The sequence below is a fragment of the Budorcas taxicolor genome, chromosome X (genome assembly GCF_023091745.1).
Source record: "Budorcas taxicolor isolate Tak-1 chromosome X, Takin1.1, whole genome shotgun sequence".
Taxonomy (NCBI): Eukaryota; Metazoa; Chordata; class Mammalia; order Artiodactyla; family Bovidae; genus Budorcas; species Budorcas taxicolor.
The window spans coordinates 65,906,045-65,928,490 of NC_068935.1; the positions used below are offsets into that span (position 1 = coordinate 65,906,045).

Consider the following 22,446-nt stretch of genomic DNA (forward strand, 5'->3'; position numbering starts at 1 on the left):
AGCCCAGTTAGTGTTTGGAAACCTATAAGCAAGGAGATCTCCACAAGCTTCAGGGCCAGGTTTAATTATGTGGTTTACTTAAATGGGAGCCCTTTCCAAAGACTTAGATTGGAGTCCAGGGTTTATACTAATATCACTCCCTCTTCCAATTTATGGTGAAAATGTTAAACTCTACACTAAAATGGAAAGAATTTCAGGGTGATCACCTGTATATCCACAACTTCGATTCTACAATTAACATTTTAACATGCTTGCTTAATCATATGTCTACCCAAATATTTATCCCTCTGTTCACCTATTCACCATTTCACAGTAAATTTCACAGTAAATTCCAGATAGCAGTACAATTTCCCCTAAATACTTCAGTATGTGTATCATTAACTAGAGTTTAATATTTGTTTATAGCTTTTTCTTCTGATATAAAATTTACACGTGGTAAAGTACCCAAATATTAAGTGCTCATTACCTGAGTGTTGACAAATGATAAATCTGTATAACCTGAATCCTTGTCAAAATACAGAAGATTTTAACAGCCTCTTTTTTTCTGCCCAGATCATTCCCTCTTGACTTTCTATAGTCTCTGAGTTAAAGGTAAGAAAGAGGCTTGTCAGTGTTTGCAGGACAAATAGGGATTGATGCTTCATGATGGATCAACAGATTTCTCTTTTCCCTTGCCAAAGTGGCTTGTGTTTTAAATTGTGTATGAATGTTTTAAAACAGAAGACTTGAAGGAATTCTCTGGCAGTCCAGTGGTTAGGGCTTGCGGTTTTCACAGCAGAGGCCCTGGCTCGATCCCTGCTTGGGGAACTAAGATCTCACAAGCCACATGTCATGGTCCAGAAAAAGAAAAAAAAAATTAATAAAAACAAACCAGGAGACTAACTTGCCTTTCTGATTTTGCTGCTAAGTCACTTCAGTCATGTCCGACTCTGTGTGACCCCATAGATGGCAGTCCATCAGGCTCCCCCGTCCCTGGGATTCTCCAGGCAAGAACACTGGAGTGGGTTGCTATTTCCTTCTCCAATGCATGAAAGTGAAAAGTGAAACAGAAGTCGCTCAGTCGTGTCTGACTCTTCGCGACCGCATGGACCACAGCCTACCAGGCTCCTGTGTCCATGGGATTTTCCAGGCAAGAGTACTGGAGTGGGGTGCCATCGCTAAGTACTTATTTTTTAAAATAGATATAAATACTTTAGTTAGTTAAGTATTTTATAAAGCAGGAGCTCTAGTTTGATGAAATGTGAGGCGATATGCATAGAAATATAATTGAGAAAGAGAAAGGAAGTAGAAGTGATATGGGAAAAAAATCACATAAATATTGATATATTTACTAATATATAGCCAATTGATTAAAAATATATGTATCTAACATCACAAGATATAGTTCAGCCTGATGGCAGTGTCATGCCATTTATTCAAGAATATCAGCATATCATAATCTACCTTTAGGAAAATACACATTAAATTCCTTTCACTATTGGTCTTGGGTATTTGTCATTTTACTGTTAATGCCTTTATGCCTGTTATATAGCTCTTTTTAAAAAATAGATCTTATTTAGGGTAGCATATTTTAATTTATGCTAATATATTTTAAATATGGCATCAGTTTGAAATTACTTGTTTGCATTTTATGAGGAGTAACATATAAGTGTTTTTCAAATAAAATAATTCTAGTCTCAAAAGGAAAGCTATGACAAAGTAAATTGTGTTATTTCCATAATAAAAATATATAGGAAACATGTAGACATTTGCATATAGTTCCTGAAATATTGCATACTGTCTTTGTCAGTGCTGGTAAATCCATTTCAAGGATGTTGCTCTTAGTCCATTAGTTTGGATAATGAACCCTATAAAGTACATTTATAACTTGTGGCACTGCAAGGAGATGGATTCTAATTTTCATCATTTTATCTAGACACACTGAGAGAAGGTCAATGGAGGGTTCTATATGATTCATGGTCCCAACACATATCAGATGACAGAGACCTGGTAATGTCCATGCATAAGTGTTTTCTTTATTTGGAAACAGCACTTGAAAACAGTCTTTCTATGATCATCCTCTGAAGTAAAGTGGAAACAGATATTAAAAAAGCTCTATCCCTCCCCCCATTTTTTTTGGTTTAAAACATTATCACACTTGTTGCAAAATAGCTATTCTTGAACAAAAGAGAAAGCGACACTTAACAGAAAAACAAGCCTTTAGTGGCTTTTATAGGCTGTAAATAATATAACAAGATACTTAATCAACTTTTCCTCCCCCTTTTCTTAGATCTGTTAAAAAAAAAAAAGCCTAAACAAAGAAAAATCTTCTATGTTCTAAACAAAGAAAATTCTATGTTCTTAAACATTAGAAAAGCTTATAGCATAATAGTTGTCCTAACTTTCCTCTTACTATTAATAGCATTCAGAATAAATATTTAAGTTCTAGTCCACACTTAATAGTTTAAAATGATTCAAAATAGCAACAAGAATATATATTCTGCAGTTTAAGTTTTGCGTCAAAAATGTGTACTTGTGGGCAATTTTAAAATCTTTTCACAAATTAGTTTTAGATTCAGGATTGGTAGCTAGCTGATTATGTTCGTTTTCTTTATTATGTAATCATCAATGATAACTTTTTTCTGTGCTTATCTTCTTTGTAGATGTAAAGCAATCATAGATCAGTATGGTCAGAGAATAATCTCTAAGCATTTCCTTGTGGAAGACAGTTATTTGTCTGAGAACACATGCTCACATGTGCAATACAGGTAAGGCACCCCTCCAGCCACTCTGCAAGGGAAGGTAAAACTTAGGGAAATTCATCTGTGTGGTTACATTGACAGTTCTATATGGTTTTGTTCTTTAAGTAAGATGCAAATGTATACCAAACCAAAGATATATTCAGTGTGTTACCACTGTTTTCTTATAAGGTTTCTTTCTGGTTTGAAGGGAACCTAGCCTAATGTTGACTCCATCGCATCAGCTGGGGTCTGTCTGCAGGTCACACATCCTCCTTTCCTGAGCCAAAAAAAGATTAAAGCAGAATTTGACTTGGTTTGGGGAGGTGACACTTTTATCATGACTTAAATCTTTCAAACATACCTTATGGTGGTCATATAGCTATATAAATGAGATTTATCCATGGAATCTGAGTCATTGATTAACTTTTCTGCATTACAGGCAGATCTCCAGGGCAGTCTTGATTACAGATAGATCTGTTCTCAAAACAGATTCAGATCAACAGGTAATTCTAGTCCTGTACTTGTTGGTAACATGTTGCTAACTTAATCTACATGGTAATATGTTGTAAATTAATACAGGTGAAATAAAATATATTAAAAAATATGTGCTAATAATGCATTTAATGCATTTTAAAAATACATAATGGCAATTATGTAATAATTTTGGTTTCTTAAAGATATCCTTCCAGTGGAACAACTAACTGCATCTTATGTAACAGATTTATTCTAGGAATATTGAAATCATCCTAGTTTTTTTTTTTTTAAACTATGAAATTGAAATTATATTATTATGGGAAGAAAAGCATTTAGAAACATTTAAAAATCTTGGATGAGATGAGGATGATATGGTTAGATAGCATCACTAACTCAGTTGATGTGAATTTGACCAAACTCTGGGAGAAGGACAGGGAAGCCTGGCATGCTGCAGTCCATGGGGTTGCAAAGCGTTGTACATGACTTAGCAACTGAACAACAACAACAAAAATCTTGAAGGAAAAGGCTTAATGGTAACCAGTCCTATAGCAGTGGTGGTAAGTTCACTGTTAGAGGCCTAGTGTGAATGAGCATCAGCATGCATTTTCAGTTCAGGCTTTCCTCATCACCATGGTTCATTTTGGTACCCTCTTCCTCCTCATAACCACTGATTCCATCAGCGGAATGTTTATACCTTTGGTTTTTCCTTAATCTGAACACCTAAATTCCAAACGAATGCCCCCTTCTCCTTCTGACAACAGTTTACAGGACTGATAAAATCAGCTTACTCAGTAAGCATGAATGTTAGATCTAACTTGCATGCTACTGCTTAAGATAGGTTCTGAAATTTCCTTAAGTTGGAAACTTTCTATTTTATTAAACAGATATGTTAGTTTTAAGTGTGGGTGCAAATTATTTCATTTAATCATTCAACAGAGAGTGAGTACTTTTCACATGTCAGCTGGTGTGCTAGATTCTGAGGAGATAGTGCTGACCATGATACCATCTGTCCCCTCTGTAGGATAGAGATTGTCTTTTGTTGTTAAGTTGCTAAGTCATGTTCAAGTCTTTTTCAACCCCATGGACTGTATCCCACCAGGCTCCTCTGTCCATGGGATTCTCCAGGCAAGACTACTGCAGTGGGTTGCCATGCCTTCCTCCAGGGTATCTTCCTGACCCAAGGATCAAACCTGTGTCTCCTGCTTGGCAAGCAGATTCTTTACCACTGATTACTCCTTAAGAGTAAGGGTGTAGATCCTTCAGGGGGAATGAGACAGGCTGAGATGTAGGACCCTTTGCTGCAGTGCTTGCACCTGGACACACCTCTTCTTGATCAGCACAAATTGCTATCACTGGGGGAAAACTAAATTAAGCACATGCTGTCTCTGTATTATTTCTTAAAACTGCAAGTAAATCTACAGTGATCTCAATGAAAATGTCAATTAAAAACAAAACATCAAAAGAAAACAAAACAAAAAATATACTTCAGATGGTGTCTTTTCTGCTGAAAATCCTTTTGTGATTTCCTATTATGCCCAGAATAAAATTCAGACTTCTCTCTTAAAAAAAAAAAAAATACAGAGAGACTATATGGGGCTAAACTGTGTTCATACACAGTTGGGACAATTTCTGGACCCAAAAGATACAAAGAAACCAAAAAACCCAACTGTCACTTTTGAAGAGCCTGGAGCAAACACAAGGTGTTGAGAGCAAAAGCAGGGTACTGAGCATGCCCCATGCATACAACAGAACATAGAGATGGACAGTTCAGTTCAGTTCAGTCACTCAGTCGTGTCCGACTCTTTGCGACCCCATGAATTGCAGCACGCCAGGCCTCCCTGCCCATCACCAACTCCCAGAGTTCACTCAGATTCACGTCCATCGAGTCAGTAATGCCATCCAGCCATCTCATCCTCTGTTGTCCCCTTCTCCTCCTGCCCTCAATCCCTCCCAGCATCAGAGTCTTTTCCAATGAGTCAACTCTTCGCATGAGGTGGCCAAAGTACTGGAGTTTCAGCTTTAGCATCATTCCTTCCAAAGAAATACCAGGGTTGATCTCCTTCAGAATGGACTGGTTGGACTCCTTGCAGTCCAAGGGACTCTCAAGAGTCTTCTCCGACACCACAGTTCAAAAGCATCAATTCTTTGGTGCTCAGCCTTCTTCACAGTCCAAGCAAAACACCTAAGCCACTTTTCTGGCCATGTCTCCTGCATTGCAGGTGGATTCATTACCACTGAACCACCAGGGAAGCCTGCGGATACAGATACAGACAGATAAATAGGAAGGACAGTTCAGCATGGCAAGTGTGAACAAGAAGTTGTAAAATCGTATCACTCATCATACTGTCCTGTAATTGCCAGTTTACTTGTCTATCTCCCAGTAAACCATAAGCTTTGTGAATGGGTTGAAGAGTGACAGAGGCAGAAAAGTGAAGAGAGCAAACAAAGACACTTCTGAAGAAGCTAAGCTGGGAAGAGCAAGAGAGAGGACAGTGATCTCTGCTGAGGGATATGGAAGTGAAGAGAGCATTTCTTTGAAGTGTTACAGTGTATTTCAGCTGATGAGAATGGGGTCAGCAGAGGAGAGGTTGAAGATTCCCAGAAGAAAAGGAAGATAACTGATGCAGCATGGTCCAGATAAAGGCTAGGGGAGATGAAATTCAGAGAATAGGTGAGAAACATTGTCCTTAGATGGGATATGTGACACTTTGAAATAAGAGGGTTAATGCATGAACACCTTGAACTGCATGCACAAATTCTGGTAATTCATTTTTCATTTTTGTTCTGTTACAGATATTTTCTAATTTTCCTTTTTATGGCTTCTTAGATACACCCATCATTTAAAAATGGACATTTAATTTCCAAATATGTGTTTTGTTTTTTTAATTGTATGTATTTATTCATTTATTTTTCGCTGTGCTGGGTCTTTGTTGCTGCATGTGGTCTTTCTCTAGTTTCAGTGAGTGAGGGCTGCTCTCTAGTTTTGGTGCATGGGTTTCTCATGGCTGTGGCTTCTCTTGTTGTGGGCCACAGGCTCTAGGGTACAGGCTCAGTAGTTATGGTGCATGGGCTTAGTTATCCTGCAGCATGTGGAATCTTCCAAGACCAGGGATCGAACCTTTGTCCCCTGCATTGGCAGATGGATTCTTAACCACTGGACCACCAGGGAGGTCCTACATGGTGTTTTTTAAGTATCTTTGATATTAATTTCTCATTTATTCTCTGCTTTATATCTGCTTTATTCTCTGCAATCACCATGTGTGTTTTTTCAGTCTTTTAACTTCATTGAGGCTTTCAATGGCTAAGTCAAAGATCTCTCTTGGTAAATGTCACACTGTGCTTAAAAATATGTGGCTTATTTCCAAATATCTTTTGGTATTGATTTCTGGCCTATTTTCACAGTGATAAGAGAACAGACTCTGTGCGATTTTAATACCTTTAGACGATAAAATTTTTGCACCTTGTTTCATGTCCCTGGATATGTTTCAGTGTCTCCTAGTTTATAGTCTGAGGGAACTTGAATAGAATTTGTATCTTGCTGTTGTGTGAAAATTGTATAAATGTTAATTATGGTGAATTAGTTCATGGTGCTTTTCCTTCTACTTTTCTGTATATTCATTTTCTTAATTTTTGAGAGTTTGATATTGAAACTCCAAAAATCTTAATTTATCTACTTAAATATTTGTAATATAAAGTAGAACTGTATGTAACTTTCTATTTTCCTTATTTCCTATAAATGTGTTATCATTCTTTCATAATTTAAAAAATAAAGAGAAAAAATCAAACTAACACCGAATTAAAATTTTTTAAAAAGGGTAAAAAAAAGAGTGAATCTGGGAACATTTGTAAACTTGGGAGTTCCTATCCAGTGGGTTCTATTTTCTTTTAAAAGTTGCAAGTTGAGGTCGTCTCCTGAGAATAGGGGTGTGAGTATGGGAATGGGTCAGAGCTCAAGGAAAGGAGTAAAATAATCACTGTGGAAAGTGACCTATCTCATGGTCAGACGACTGGGCAGTGTTGAGGGGTCCAGCTGAGTCTGGAGGTCATGGGTTTACAGTAACATTAATCTGCTCTGATCCTTTCAGCTCTTTCATTCTTTTACCCCCACCCAGCCTGCTCATTGACAGGTGAAGAGAGACCTACAGTTCCTTGTTCCCTCTGTTTCCTCCCAGATTACCAGCTCCCTTCTGCCCTCTTCCTTTTCCATGTCCTAGATCACATGGTAGATCTTACGAACTGCTCTTCCTTCAAAACCTTCAATTCCCATGTAATGTTCTTCTGTACCCACAGAGGAAAGTCCCATCCCTGGATGAAGCTCAGATCTACACTTGGAACACTAAGGGCTGATTGGGAAAACTATACAACCAGATAGACTGGCACTACCACAGTGTTGGTGGCACCAACCTCATCTAGCAGAACCCTGAGTACCTACCAACAGCTGGCTCCTCACTGGCCTTAGACAGCTCCCTCTCCCCTCAGAGCTAGTCTTAAGTTTTCACTATTTTTACCCACCCTTAGCCCTCTAACTTCTCCCCCGTCACTTTGCTGAAGAAAGTAAGGACACCTCCAAAGCACAGTGGCCCTTGATCTCCTGCCTCACCACCCACAACTTACATACACAAGCATAGAGACTAATGAGGGAGCTCCCCTCCTTATCCATTGCCAATCCCTTTTACCAGCACCCTTGGCACACGCATGTGCCCACACCACCCTGTATGCCTGCTCTGTCTCCTACATCTTCAGCCTCTCCCCACTATTGGCACCTTCCCCTCAACTTGTACACATGTATTATCATTTTCTGTTCCAAAAACTTAAAAAAAAAAAAGAAAAATGCTCTTTGTGTCTGTACCTATTTGTAGCTATATCCAATCTCTCCCCTGCCCTTATCAATATTTTTGAGATGGTATCTCTGCTTGCTGCCTTCAGCTCCTTACCTCTCATTATTTCTAGACCAACTTGGCTCCTACTATCAAATTCCTACTACAGCTTCTCTTTGTAAGTTTATTAATAACTTCATACTAGTCAGGACCACAGGACATTTTTGGGGTTTGTTTCCTAAGTATTTTCTGGTATGTTTGACAGTGTTGACAGTTCCCTTTCTCTTGAAACTCTACTCGTTTGGCTATCATTGACACTTTGTTCTCCTGGTTCTCCTCATAACTGTCTGGCTATTTCCTCTTGGCTTCCTCTGTGGGCTCTATCCTCCTCTTAAATATCAGGCCACCTCAGAGTTCTGAGTACAGTCTACCATACCTCTTATTCTGCATGCTTGCCACTTGACTCCATGTACTTTTATGATTTCCAACTCTGCATAGCCTTCCATGTCTATATCTCCTGGGACTGTTAGCCCAAAGGCCAAATTTCCTACTGGACATCTATTCCCAAGGACCCCTCAAACTGAACATACTCAGAGCTGAACTCACCATCTTCCCTCTCAAAACTGCTCATCCAGTGCTTCCTAGTTCCATGAAAGCTCTGACGTCCTTCCAACATCTGCTCCCATCTCAGACATGTCGTGACCCTCCAGGTCCTTGTCAGTATACTTCCTAGAAGTTGCACCATTCTGCTTTCCTCTCGGTCCTTCTTCTCACTGCTCTCGTTTCAGAACTCATCACCTCTTCCTTCTAACTGATTGCCCTGCCTCTCATCTTGTCTCCTTTAAATCTGTTCTCTTACACAGACATCAGAGAGATCAGTCTAAAATGTATATCTGGTCTGCCGTTTTTTGTTTCCTATATGTTTTCTTTTTTTCTCTTTTTAAATTTTTGAATCATAAATAAATTGATGAGACTTAGAGGAAAGAGTGGTGTGATCACTCACCTAGAGCCAGACATCCTAGAATATGAAGTCAAGTGGGCTTAGGTAGCGTCACTACAAACAAAGCTAGTGGAGGTGATGGGATTCCAGTTGAGCTATTACAAATCCTAAAAGATGATGCTGTGAAAGCGCTACACTCAATATGCCAGCAAAATTAGAAAACTCAGCAGTGGTCACAGGACTGGAAAAGGTCAGCTTTCATTCCAATCCCAAAGAAAGGCAGTGCCAAAGAATGCTCAAACTACTGCACAATTGCACTCATGTCACACGCTAGTAAAGTAATGCTCAAAATTCTCCAAGCCAGGCTACAGCAATATATGAACCGTGAACTTCCAGATGTTCAAGCTGGTTTTAGAAAAGGCAGAGGAACCAGAGATCAAATTGCCAACATCCACTGGATCATGGAAAAAGAAAGAGAGTTCCAGAAAAACATCTATTTCTGCTTTATTGACTATGCCAAAGCCTTTGACTGTGGATCACAACAAACATTGGAAAAGTCTTCAAGAGATGGGAATACCAGACCACCTTACCTGCCTCCTGAGAAATCTGTATGCAGGTCAAGAAGTAACAGTTAGAACTGGACATGGAACAACAGACTGGTTCCAAATTGGGAAAGGAGTACTTCAAGGCTGTATATTGTCACCCTGCTTATTTAACTTATGTGCAGAGTACATCATGTTAAATGCCGGGCTGGATGAAGCACAAGTTGGAATCAAGATTGCCAGGAGAAATATCAATAACCTCAGATACACAGACCACCCTTATGGCAGAAAGTGAAGAAGAACTAAAGAGCCTCTTGATGAAAGTGAAAGAGGAGAGTGAAAAACCTAGCTTAAAACTCAACATTCACAAAATGGATATCATAGCATCTGGTCCCATCACTTCATGACAAATAGATGGGGAAACAGTGGAAATGGTGACAAACTTTATTTTTGGGGCTCCAAAATCACTGAAGATGGTGATTGCAATTATGAAATTAAAAGATGCTTGTTCCGTGGAAGAAAAGCTTTGACCAGCCTAGACAGCATATTAAAAAGGAGAGACATCACTTTACTGATAAAGTGATAAAGGTCCATCTAGTCAAGGCTATGGTTTTTCCAGTGGTCATGTATGGATGTGAGAGTTGGACTATAAAGAAAGCTGAGCACTGAAGAATTGATTTTTTTTTTGAATTGTGATATTGGAGAAGACTTGAGAGTCCCTTGGACTGCAAGGAGATCAAACTAGTCAATCCTGAAGGAAATCTGTCCTGAATATTCATTGGAAGGACTGATGCTGAGGGTAAAACTCCAATACTTTGGCCACTTGATGTAAAGAACTGACTCATTGGAAAAACCCTGATGCTGGGAAAGATTGAAGGCAGGAGAAGGGAATGACAGAGGATGAGATGTTTGGATGGCATCACCGACTCAATGGACATGAGTTTGAGCAAGGTCTGGAGTCGGTGATAGACAGGGAAGCCTGGCATGTTGCAGTCCTTAGGGTCGCAAACAGTTAGACATGACTGAGTGACTGAACTGAACTGAGAGGAAAGAGTAGTTGTTGGTTTAGGTACATTTTATGAAAGGGTTATTCAAGGACTGAAGGAATTACCTTTTGATGGCTTTTATAATCTCTCTGTGATTTAAGATATTTACCTTTTCAAGAGTTGAGACAGAAGACACTGTGGTAGGGGGTCACTGATTATACATGATAGTTGTCAGAAACAAAAGAAGTACTTAAATGTTTGTCCAATCCTTAAGATACCTTTTCAGTTATACATGTTTTTAGTCATAATTGTTTGATAATAATTATGCAACATTAGGGGCTTCCCACGTGGCATGGTAGTAAAGAATCCTCCTGCAGTGCAGGAGATATAGGAGATGTGAGTTGGATCCCTGGGTTGGGAAAATCCTGAAGGAGGAAATGGCAATGCATTCCAGTATTCTTACCTGAAAAATCCCAGGGACAGAAGAATCAGGTGGACTACAGTTCAGAGTCTCAGAGTCTGGCATGACTGAGCACACATGTACACAATATTACATCCATGTTTTACTGGCTGCTCTCTCTTTAATGCTTCAGTATGACATTTTTTATCATAGCAGCAAAAGGAGTTGAGGAATATGGAGAACACAGTTTTTGAGACATTGTAAATCTCCAAATGTATATACAGGTAGTGATAGTAAGAAGGTCATGATTATCAAAAAAATTTTATTTTTAGAACTTAAAAGCATTTCCTCTGTTGGCTATCAATATGATGTTGCCAGTTAAAATCTAAATGCTCACAGGTAAAATTACAAGTAAGGCTTTATTTTTTGGCAGTATTTCCTATACAAAACAATATATTTTCCTCAGATTGAAGATTAAATTGAGAATTGGTATTGAAGTTTTGGTTCTGTAGAGAAATGTTTACCTGATGGTAATTTAAGGTTTTTTAAATATAAAGCTGTATAGCATATTAGTGGTTCCTAGCACAGCATACTGCATATTAATGGAGTCCTTAAATTAATTTGAAGCTATTCATTTTGAAATATTTTGGTATTTGTTTAGCTGTACTTTGGTATATGTTGACATATGCTTTGCTTGTTTTAGTATCTTTGCATTTTTTTTTTTAGGTAACATTTCAAATTTTTAGTACTCTATAACTTCTATTTTTAGCCATTATGAATAATCAAAATTAATTTAATGTGCTGTGATTGAAACAATGAAGTGCATACAATTCAGAATAATGAATTGTCCCTTTATTGTGCCTTTTGGGGGGGGGCACAATAAATTGTTTAAACCTTTGGAACAAATGAAGTAATTAATCACATCTTTTGAAAATATGTAGTAAGTGAAAGATTTAATAAATATTAAAGATAATTTGAAATATTTATTGTCCATGAATTTTAGGACTGTAGTATATATCATGTGTAAATATATCAATAATTTGACACATGTGCATGCTTTATGTTTCAAATTTTGTTCTAAAATTCAGTCCCACCAGCTAAAGTTTTGCAAACATCAGTGAGTGTTTGAAAAAAGACACTCAGTTTGCTCTAATGATAAAAGAATGAAAATGAGATCTAACAGCTATGTCTGATATTTTGTTTCTGCTTTTTAGATTTCCATTTTGACAGTGCCAGCAGAGGAACCAGGAACTTTTGCTGTTCGAGTCATTGAGTTATGTTCATCAACAATGACATGCATGAAAGGCTCATGTAAGCACAGTAGAGTCTGGTAGTTGTCTTCTGTGTTTGTTTAGAAAGTAAAGGGGGACAGCTATTCTTATGGTTGTCAGGATTTAATACAGTTTCGCTACATATATATATATTTTTTAATTCATAGTATTTGTTCATATCATGGAAGTCATACAGTAAGTCATTTCATACCTTCCCCTTGCCTCTGAACATTTCTAAAACTAAATCTTCACATGCACCGTTGTTAAACTATCTATCTGTTCTTCTACCTGTGTGTATCAAAATTTCTGTCTCAACACTGTCAGTTATCATGCTGCCTACAACATATTTCTTAAAGATGTTTCAGTAAGTAAAATAAGCAAGTGTACATTGGCCATCGCTATGCCTAGACCTAAACTGTGTATTCATAGGGATTATTAAGGAACAGTTGACATTCCTGATCTGAAGTATTCATAATCTTACTGCACATCCAATGAAACAAGACAATATTAGCTGAGTGCAGTGTGCTCTGGTAGGCATATCAGGGTAGCTAAAGATGAATACAACATAGGCCCTGAATTTGGGGGACTCCCAGTCTAGTGGGACAGATATGACAAATACTGAAGTAGCTGTAAGAGGCAGATTATTAAAATATCACAAGAGAGGTACTGACAAATTAGGCTCTAGATAGTCTTAGAAGGAAAACATAACAGTATCATTAGCTACGATTATTTTAAATTCTGTAAACTTATATTGAGTTTTACTACAACTGTTAACATGAATTATGAAAAGCTGAAGACTAATCTGATTTGACTATGCTTACAAGTGTAGGACTATTGCTTCCTAAAAGAAGGTAAAAACATGGTCAAACAAAGAGAAGTGGGAGCGTGATGCCAACAGGGAGAAGCAAGCCAACTTACCCAATATTGCTATAATCCTAAACTTCCATTTGAAAAAGTAGCTCAAGTTTTTCTCCTTTTATAGTGATATAGGAAAATCTTTACCATATTATTTTCACCCTATTACTTTAGCCAGTTTTTTTGTGTGTGTCAGTTTATCTGTGTTAGCATATAAAATATGCAACTGCACTCATTTTGGATTTTATAAATTGCATTTATTTTATGTTTCTGACTATTTTTTAAAATTTACTTTTATAGATTATTTTTCTATGTGAAATATTTTATATTCCCAGTCTTAATAATATATATTCACTGCTGACAATTTGGAAGATGTAAAAAAGAAAAGTAAAATTACTGTAATCCTTCTCCTTAGGAATGATAAATACTTGATTGTATTTGTCTTTTTTTAGATGTATATGCATATATATTTTCAGTAAAATGCAATGCTATTTATATACTGTTTATAACCTGCCTTTTAAAAAGACTTTAATACAGCAAAACTCTTTTTGTAATTCTGATATAATTTTCAATGATTATGGATATGCCATTTTTATTTAATCCCATGATGTTGAGATTGTTTTGAAAAATTTTACTTAGTAGTCCTATAAAAACCAGCCATTTTTATAAGTAAATATTTATGAGCATCAATTATTTTTTGTAAGATTTTTTGAGTGGAATTATTGGGTCAAAATAGATTTTTTTAAATTTTCATTTAATTATGGATTCATAGAATTTGCAAAGATAATACACAGAGGTCCCATGTATCCTTCATCTAATTTTTTCCATTAGTTACATTTTACCAAATTATAGTACAATATCAAAACCAGGAATTTGACATTGGTACAATGTGTGTATGCTTTTGCCACATAGATAATGGTTTTTGGCTTACAAGTATACATCCAAGATTTTTCTCCTTAGTCTTTGAGTTTTAGAATTTTGATTATGATGTGTCTTGGCATTTATTTCTTTGGATTTATTCTATTTGAAATTTGTGCAGCTTCTTAAATCTGCAGGATTGTATCTTTTTTTCAAATTTGTGTAATTTTGTCCTTTATTTCTTTGAGTATTTTTCAACAAACACTCTTTCTCCTTCTGGGACTTATATGCCATGACTGTTGGATCTTTTCTTTTTTTAAATTAATTTATTTATTTTATTGGAGGCTAATTACTTTACAGTATTGTAGTGGTTTTTGCCATACATTGACATGAATCAGCCATGGGTGTACATGTGTTCCCCATCCTGAAGACCCTCCCACATCCCTTCCCATCCCATCCCTCAGGGTCATCCCAGTGCACCAGCCCTGAACGCCCTGTCTCATGCATGGAACCTGGACTGGTGATCTATTTCACATGTGGTAATATACATGTTTCACTGCTATACTTTCAAATCATCCCACCCTCACCTTCTCCCACAGAGTCCAAAAGTCTGTTCTTTATATCTGTGTCTTTTTTGCTGTCTCATATATAGGATCATCATACCATCTTTCTAAATTCCATATATATGTGTTAATATACTTCATGGGAAATAGATCGGGAAACAGTGGAAACAGTGTCAGGCTTTATTTTTGGGGGCTCCAAAATCACTGCAGATGGTGATTGCAGCCATGAAATTAAAAGACACTTACTCCTTGGAAGAAAAGTTATGACCAACCTAGATAGCATATTCAAAAGCAGAGACATTACTTTGCTGACTAAGGTCTGTCTAGTCAAGGCTATGGTTTTTCCTGTGGTCATGTATGGATGTGAGAGTCGGACTGTGAAGAAGGCTTAGCACCGAAGAATTGATGCCTTTGAACTGTGGTGTTGGAGAAGACTCTTGAGAGTCCCTTGGACTGCAAGGAGATCCAACCAATCTACTCTGAAGGAGATCAGCCCTGGGATTTCTTTGGAAGGAATGATGCTAAAGCTGAAACTCCAGTACTTTGGCCACCTCATGCGAAGAGTTAACTCATTGGAAAAGACTGTGATGCTGGGAGGGATTGAGGGCAGGAGGAGAAGGGGATGACAGAGGATGAGATGGCTGGATGGCATCACTGACTCGATGGACGTGAATCTGAGTGAACTCTGGGAGTTGGTGATGGACAGGGAGGCCTGGCATGCTGCGATTCATGGGGTCACAAAGAGTCGGACTCGACTGAGCGACTGAACTGAACTGAACTGATACGGTATTGGTGTTTTTCTTTCTGACTTACTTTACTCTGTGTAATAGGCTCCAGTTTCATCCACTTCATTAGAACTGATTCAAATGCACTCTTTTTAATAGCTGAGTAATATTTCATTGTGTATATATACCACAGCTTTCTTATCCATCCATCTGCCGATGACCATCTAGGTTGCTTCCCGTGTCCTAGCTATTGTAAACAGTGCTGCAATGAACACTGGGGTGCATTTGTCTCTTTCAGTTGTTGTTTCCTCGGTGTGTATGCCCAGCAGTGGGATTGCTGGGTCGTATGGCAGTTCTGTTTCCAGTTTTTTAAGGAATCTCCACACTGTTCTCCATAGTGGCTGGACCAGTTTGCATTCCCACCAACAGTTTAAGAGGATTCCCTTTTCTCCGCACCCTCTCCAGCGTTTATTGCATGTAGACTTTTTGATAGCAGCCATTCTGACTGGTGTGAGATGGTACCTCATTGTGGTTTTGATGTGCATTTCTCTGATAATGAATGATGTTGAGCATTGTTTCATGTTTGTTAGCCATCTGTATGTCTTCTTTGGAGAAATGTCTGTTTAGTTCTTTGGCCCATTTTTTGATTGGGCCATTTATTTTTCTGGAATTTAGCTGCAGGAGCTGTTTGTATATTTTTGAGATTGATTCTTTGTCAGTTGGTTCATTTCCTATTATTTTCTCTCTTCTGTATGCTGTCTTTTCACCTTGCTTATAATTTCCTTCATTGTGCAAAAGCTTTTAAGTTTAATTAGGTCCCATTTGTTTATTTTTGCTTTTATTTCCATTACTCTGGGAGATGAGTCATAGAGGATCCTGCTGTGATTTATGTTAGAGTGTTTTGCCTATGTTTTCCTCTAAGGAGTTTTATTTTTTCTTGTCTTACATTTAGATCTTTAATCTATTTTCAGTTTATTTTTGCTTGTCAGTAAAGCTTTTGATTTCTCCTTCCCATCTGAATGAGATCCTTGCTGGGTATAGTATTCTGGGTTGTAGGTTTTTCTCTTTTCATCACTTTAAGTATGTCCTTACATTCCCTTCTAACATGAAGAGTTTCTGTTGAAAGATCAGCTGTTATCCTCATGGGGATCCCCTTGTGTGTTATTTGTTGGTTTTACCTTGCTGCTTCTAATATCTTTTCTTTGTACTTGATCTTCATTAAATTGATTAATATGTGGCTTTGGGTGTTTCACCTTGGGTTTATCCAGTTTGGAACTCTCTGGGTTTCTTGGACTTGGTTGGCTATTTTCTTCCCCATTTTAGGGAAGTTTTCAACTATTGTTTCCTCAAGTATATTTTCTTGGCCTTTCTTTTTGTCTTCTTCTTCTTGGATTCCTATGATACGAACATTCCTATGAATGTTGGGGCATTTAACATTGTCCCAGAGGTATCTGAGGTTGTCCTCATTTCTTTTAATTCCTTTTTCGTTTCTCCTCTCTGCTTCATTTATTTCCACCATTCTATCTTCCACATCACTTTTCATATCTTCCGCCTCAGTTATTCTACTGTTTGTTCCCTCCAGAGTCCTTTTGATCTCAGCTACTGGATTATTCATTATTGATTGACTCTTTTATTTCTTCTAGGTCCTTGTTAAACATTTCTTGCATCTTCTCAATCCTTATCTCTAGTCTGTTTATCTGCAACTCCATTCTATTTTTAAGATTTCGGATCATCTTTACTATCATTATTCTGAATTCTTTTTCATGTAGACTCCCTATGTCCTCCTCTTCTGTTTGTTTTTGTAGTCGTTTATCATGTTCCTTTACCTGCTGAATATTTCTCTGCCTTTTCATTTTGTTTAGATTGCTGTGTTTGGGGTACTCTTTCTGTATGTTGGAAGTTTGTGGTTCCTCTTTGTGGAGGTTGCTCCCTGTGGGTGGGGTTGGACGAGTGGCTTGTCAGGGTTTCCTGGTTAGGGGAGCTTGCATCTGTGTTCTTATGGGTGGAGCTGAATCTCTTCTCTCTGGAGTGCAATGAAGTATCCAGTAGTGAGTTTTGGAGTGTCTATGTGTTTGGCATGTCTTTGGACAGCCTGTACTTTAATGCTCAGGGCTGTGTTCCTCTGTTGCTCGAGAATTATCATGGTATGTCTTGCTGTGGAACTTGTTGGCTCTTGGGTGGAGCTTGGTTTCAGGGTAGGTATGGAGGCTTTGGGATGAGCTCTTGTCTCTTAATTTTCCCTGGAATCAAGAGTTCTCTGATGTTCTCAAGTTTGGATTTAAGCTTCCTGCCTCTGTCTTTCAGTCTTATTCTTACAGTAGCCTCAGGACCTCTCCATCAATACAGTGCAGATGATAAAACATCTAGGTTAATGGTGAAAAAAATTCTCCGCAGTGAGGGACACCCAGAGAGGTTCACAGAGTTACATGGAGAAGAGAAGAGGGAGGAGGGAGATAGAGGTGACCAGGAGGAGAAGAGGGGGAATCAAAAGGGGAGAGAACAATCAAGCCAGTAATCACACTCCTAAAGGAAAATGGATACTGAAGATTAGATTCTTAAAGGTTCAATTCGGTTCAGTCACTCAGTCGTGTCCGACTCTTTGCGACCCCATGAACTGCAGTACACCAGGCCTCCCTGTCCATCACTAACTCCCAGTGTCCACCGAAACCCATGTCCATTGGGTCTGTGATGCCATCCAACCATCTCATCCTCTTGTTCCCTTCTCCTCCTGCCCTCAATCTTTCCCAGCATCAGGGTCTTTTCAAATGAGTCAGCTCTTTGCATCAGGTGGCCAAAGTATTGGAGTTTCAGCTTCAACATCAGTCCCTCCAATGAACACCCAGGACTGATCTCCTTTAGGATGGACTGATTGGATCTCCTTGCAGTCCAAGGGACTCTCAAGAGTCTTCTCCAATACCACACTTCAAAAGCATCAATTCTTCAGCACTCAGCTTTCTTTATAGTCCAACTCTCACATCCATACATGACCACTGGAAAAACCATAGCCTTGACTAGATGGACCTTTGTTGGCAAAGTGATGTCTCTGCTTTTTAATATGCTGTCTAGGTTGGTCATATAAGTTTCCTTCCAATAAGGTATCATCTTTTAATTTTCATGGCTGCAATCCCCATCTGCAGTGATTTTGGAGCCCAGAAAAATAAAGTCAGCCACTGTTTCCACTGTTTCCCCATCTATTTGCCATGAAGTGATGGGACCAGTTGCCATGATCTTCGTTTTCTGAATGTTGAGCTTTAAGCCACCTTTTTCACTCTCCTCTTTAAAGGTACAAAATTGATACAAATACCAAAAAGCAAAGGTTAAAAATCTAGAGTAGAGGTTAGACTGTAAAAAATACAATAATGAAAATATAAAACAAAATCAGAAAAATTATTAAAAAACATGAAATTTGTTTTAAAAATAGGGGTTTTTTTTCAGTGTAATAGTAGATTATGAAAATTAAATGAGTAATAAAGAACTTAAAAGTTACGAAAAATTTTTTAAAATTAAAAAATGATAATAATTAAAATATATCTAGAAATTTCTCTGGAGTTGTTGAGGGCAATGTGGGGTCAGTTCAGTTTCAGATAGTTCTTTGTTACAGCTTATACTTCTCAAGGTCTGTAGGTCCCTTTCAATGGTTAGTCAATACTAACTACAGGGTTTTTATCTCTTGCACCTGTCACTTCCAGAGTGGTTCCCTCTTCTTTGTTTATTTTGGCTGTCTCTGTTTGCAAGTCTCTTCAGTGTCTAATTTCTGCCCTGACACAAGGGGGCGAAGATGGTCACTTATTTATGCTGACTTATTTGGTTGTATTGTGGGGAGGGAGGAACCCTGCAAACATATATCACTGGCATGTGTGGCGAGTGCTCGCAATGTATGGACCACACTGGGTTTGCCCCACTCACGGTGTGTGTGCTTTCCCAGTCTACACTGCTCAGCCTCCAGGTTGCTCTGCAGAGAAAGTGTCCAAAGCAGGCCCTGGGTTGTATGCACTTCCCAGGTCTAAGCTGTTCAGGTTCAGGTTCTCGGGTTCTCTGTTCTGTTCAGTTCAGTTCAGTTCAGTCACTCAGTTGTGTCCGACTCTTTGCGACCCCATGAATTGCAGCACGCCAGGCCTCCCTGTCCATCACCAACTCCCGGAGGTCACTCAGACTCATGTCCATCGAGTCAGTGATGCCATCCAGCCATCTCATCCTCTGTCGTCGCCGTCTCCTCCTGCCCCCAATCCCTCCCAGCATCAGAGTCTTTTCCAATGAGTTGACTCTTTGCATGAGGTGGCCAAAGTACTGGAGTTTCAGCTTTAGCATCATTCCTTCCAAAGAAATCCCAGGGTTGATCTCCTTCAGAATGGCCTGGTTGGATCTCCTTGCAGTCCAAGGGACTCTCAAGAGTCTTCTCCAACACCACAGTTCAAAAGCATCAATTCTTTGGCGCTCAGCCTTCTTCACAGTCCAACTCTCACAACCATACATGACTACAGGAAAAACCATAGCCTGTTCTGTTCAGGTTCTCCACAAAGGCACAGACTTGGTTAGGAATGCATTTTGTGCCCTTTCCTGGTCCAAGCAGCTCAGGCGACCAGGTACTTGGCCTACGCACTGTACCAGGTGGGCTGTGCATCTTAATCACCTCCGGGGTCCCAGCCCCTCCATTTCCTGGGTGCAGAGCAAGGGCTCTGTCTCAGGTGTGCTATGTGTCTCCTCTGGAGAGCTGATCTCTGGCTGCAACCCTCCTGGCAGATATCAAGAGTCCAGGAACCCAGGAAGACTTGGGAGCAACTGGGAGCCCTCTCACAGGTTGGTGGAGGATGCTGTCTCTATGGCCAAGATTGTCGCTTGCCTTCCAGCTCTGGCTGTAGCCCGCCTGCCTCTCTGCCTCTGTCGGTAGGGGCGGGGCTGGTCTGCAGCTGGCTAGCTCTCCTTCGGTATTTGCTCAATCCTTTGTTCTGTGTTTGGGCCAAACTGTGCCTTAGGTTAGAGCATTCAGAAGTTGTTTCATGAAGTTGGTCAGCATTCAGATGATCTTTTGATGAATTTGTGGGGGAGAAAGTGATCTCCCCATCCTGTTCATCTGCTATCTTAGGACTGCTCTTGTCTATTAGATCTTTTCATTATACTTCCACATGTCTCTGAGGCTCTGTTCATTTTTTTTTTAATTCAAAAATATTTTGATATCTATTGAGAGCAATGTACCCTGCTAGACACAGTGAATTATAGGAAGGAATATAGCCAAAGTGGTAGCAATGCTAACATAGTACAAAAGCAAGAAGAATGCAAAATACATGTATTTCTGTTCATGTTCATATAGTCTATTTTCTCTGTTTTGTTCATATTGTGCCATTTCTACAGTTCTACTTTTAAGTTCAATGATTCTTTCCTCTGTGCATTCCATTCTGCTGTTGAACCTATTCAGTATGTTTTAAGGTTTTAATTACTATATTTTTTAGTTTAAAATTTTATGTTTGATTCTTCTTTAAATCTACTTGGTGCTTGTGGAATACATCAGGATTTTCAGAACTCTAATCAAAAAAGAGATATCAGGAGACTACTAATCCAAGATAGGTTAAAACAATCATTATCATTACCAAGATGAACTGATGAGTGATGGTTGTGACTTTTATTTTTATTTTTTTAGAATACTATTGATGTTTTAATGTTCTTTTTTTCTGGATTGAAGGAATCCTTTTTTTATTTAAATTTATTTATTTTAATATATATTGTGCTTTTGTAAACAGATATGAACAATTTATCTTTTCTCAAAAAAAAAAACAAAACTTTTCTACTTGCTTCCTAATGCTTTCTCTTTCTTTGTTGACACTGTCTGTCATCTCATTTGTTTCCTGCATGTTTATAATCAATCACTGATGGATGCATTTTTATGATGGCTACATTAAATCTTCAGACAAATACAGCAGCTGTGTTGTTCTGATTGCCTTTTCTTATTGAAGTTGAGGTTGTCCTGGCTTTTGGTATAATGAATAATTTTTTATTGCTACCCAGAAATTTTTGTTATATAATGGGACTTAGATCTTATTCTTGGGCTTCCTCTGACACTGTTCTGGTAGTGAAAGAGAGTATTCCCTTGTTACTGCCAGCTGATAATGGAAGTCTTGGTTCCCTGCTTGGCCCCTGCTGGGATGCAGAAATTGGAGCACTTCCTTATTACTGCTCAGTGATTGTAATCTCCAGTAGGCCTCACTGATTCCACCCTTGGTAGGAGGAGCAGCAGTGCCTCGATACTGCTCCACATGACCTCAATGACACCATGGGGACAGAATGTGGCTTTATTACTTGGGCATTGGTGGCCTCTTCTGACACCACCCCAGTGGGGCTGAGGAGCTGTCTTCTTTATTGCTGGATAAGGGTGAAAATCTAGGATCTCATCATGGTCTCAGCTGATATGGTAAAGGATGTGGGGACTGTTTCTCCTGGTAAATCCTGGTTCCCTACTTGGCCTTCTTTGACACCACGCTACCAGGGATGTTGGGACACCTCATTATAACCCGGTGAAGAATGGAAGTCTGCTTACACTCCCCATTCAGGCACTAATTCAGGCACTTTTTTTTTTTTTTTCTGCAGTGTTCAGTTGGGGTAGAAAAATTACTGTCTAAAAGTTTTCTGTCTTGCTAAGTTGCCCCTTTCTCGATCTTTTGACTTGAGAGAGGCAGGCTTTTGTTGGGGCTTTGTTTGTCTGAGTCCACTAATGTTTCTGGGTTGCCAGTTTTTCTGCTAACTACTCTGGGATATATGAGGCAAAAAGAAAACTCAGGGAACTCTGCCATTTTGTTCCTTTGGTGTCAAGGTCCCTTGCTGCTCTGCTTTATTTCTTTACTTCAGAATTTTCTTATGTTCATTTTATATATTATATCCAAGATTTTTAACTCCACTTACCAAGAACCATAGAGAAAGGTACCTTTACTCCATCTTTCTGTAAATGAATGTCCCAAAGTTTCTGAAAGTTCCTGGAGTTTTTAGGGCTTTTGCCCCTCTTCCAAAAAAATATCAAATTACACATCCAATGGTAGTTTATAAGCAAACATGTCTGTTTCTCCAAACATACAAGAGCATTGCATATTATCTTACCAAATCTCCATTACCAGTTTGAAAGTAGAAAATGATATTTTGTTTAAATGTGTATTTAATAAATCATAAAGTTGACCATCCTTTGATAGTGTTTACTGGGTATCCTTTTTCTGTGAATTACTTATTCATTTAATTTGTCTATTGATTGATTATTCTTTTCTTATCACCTTATAAAAACAATATAAACATTAAGGGTAAAACAGAAAAATAAT

General features: G+C 38.5%; 1 protein-coding gene across 1 annotated transcript in view; it reads left to right on the top strand.

Moving 5' to 3' along the window:
* The window catches only part of CHM (CHM Rab escort protein), a 237,326-nt gene that overhangs the window by 165,302 nt on the left and 49,578 nt on the right, over positions 1-22,446 (top strand). The window contains exons 10-12 of the mRNA XM_052662673.1: positions 2,643-2,747; positions 3,160-3,223; positions 12,094-12,190. Of these exons, the coding sequence (XP_052518633.1) occupies positions 2,643-2,747; positions 3,160-3,223; positions 12,094-12,190 (266 nt within the window). The remainder of the gene's footprint in view (positions 1-2,642; positions 2,748-3,159; positions 3,224-12,093; positions 12,191-22,446) is intronic.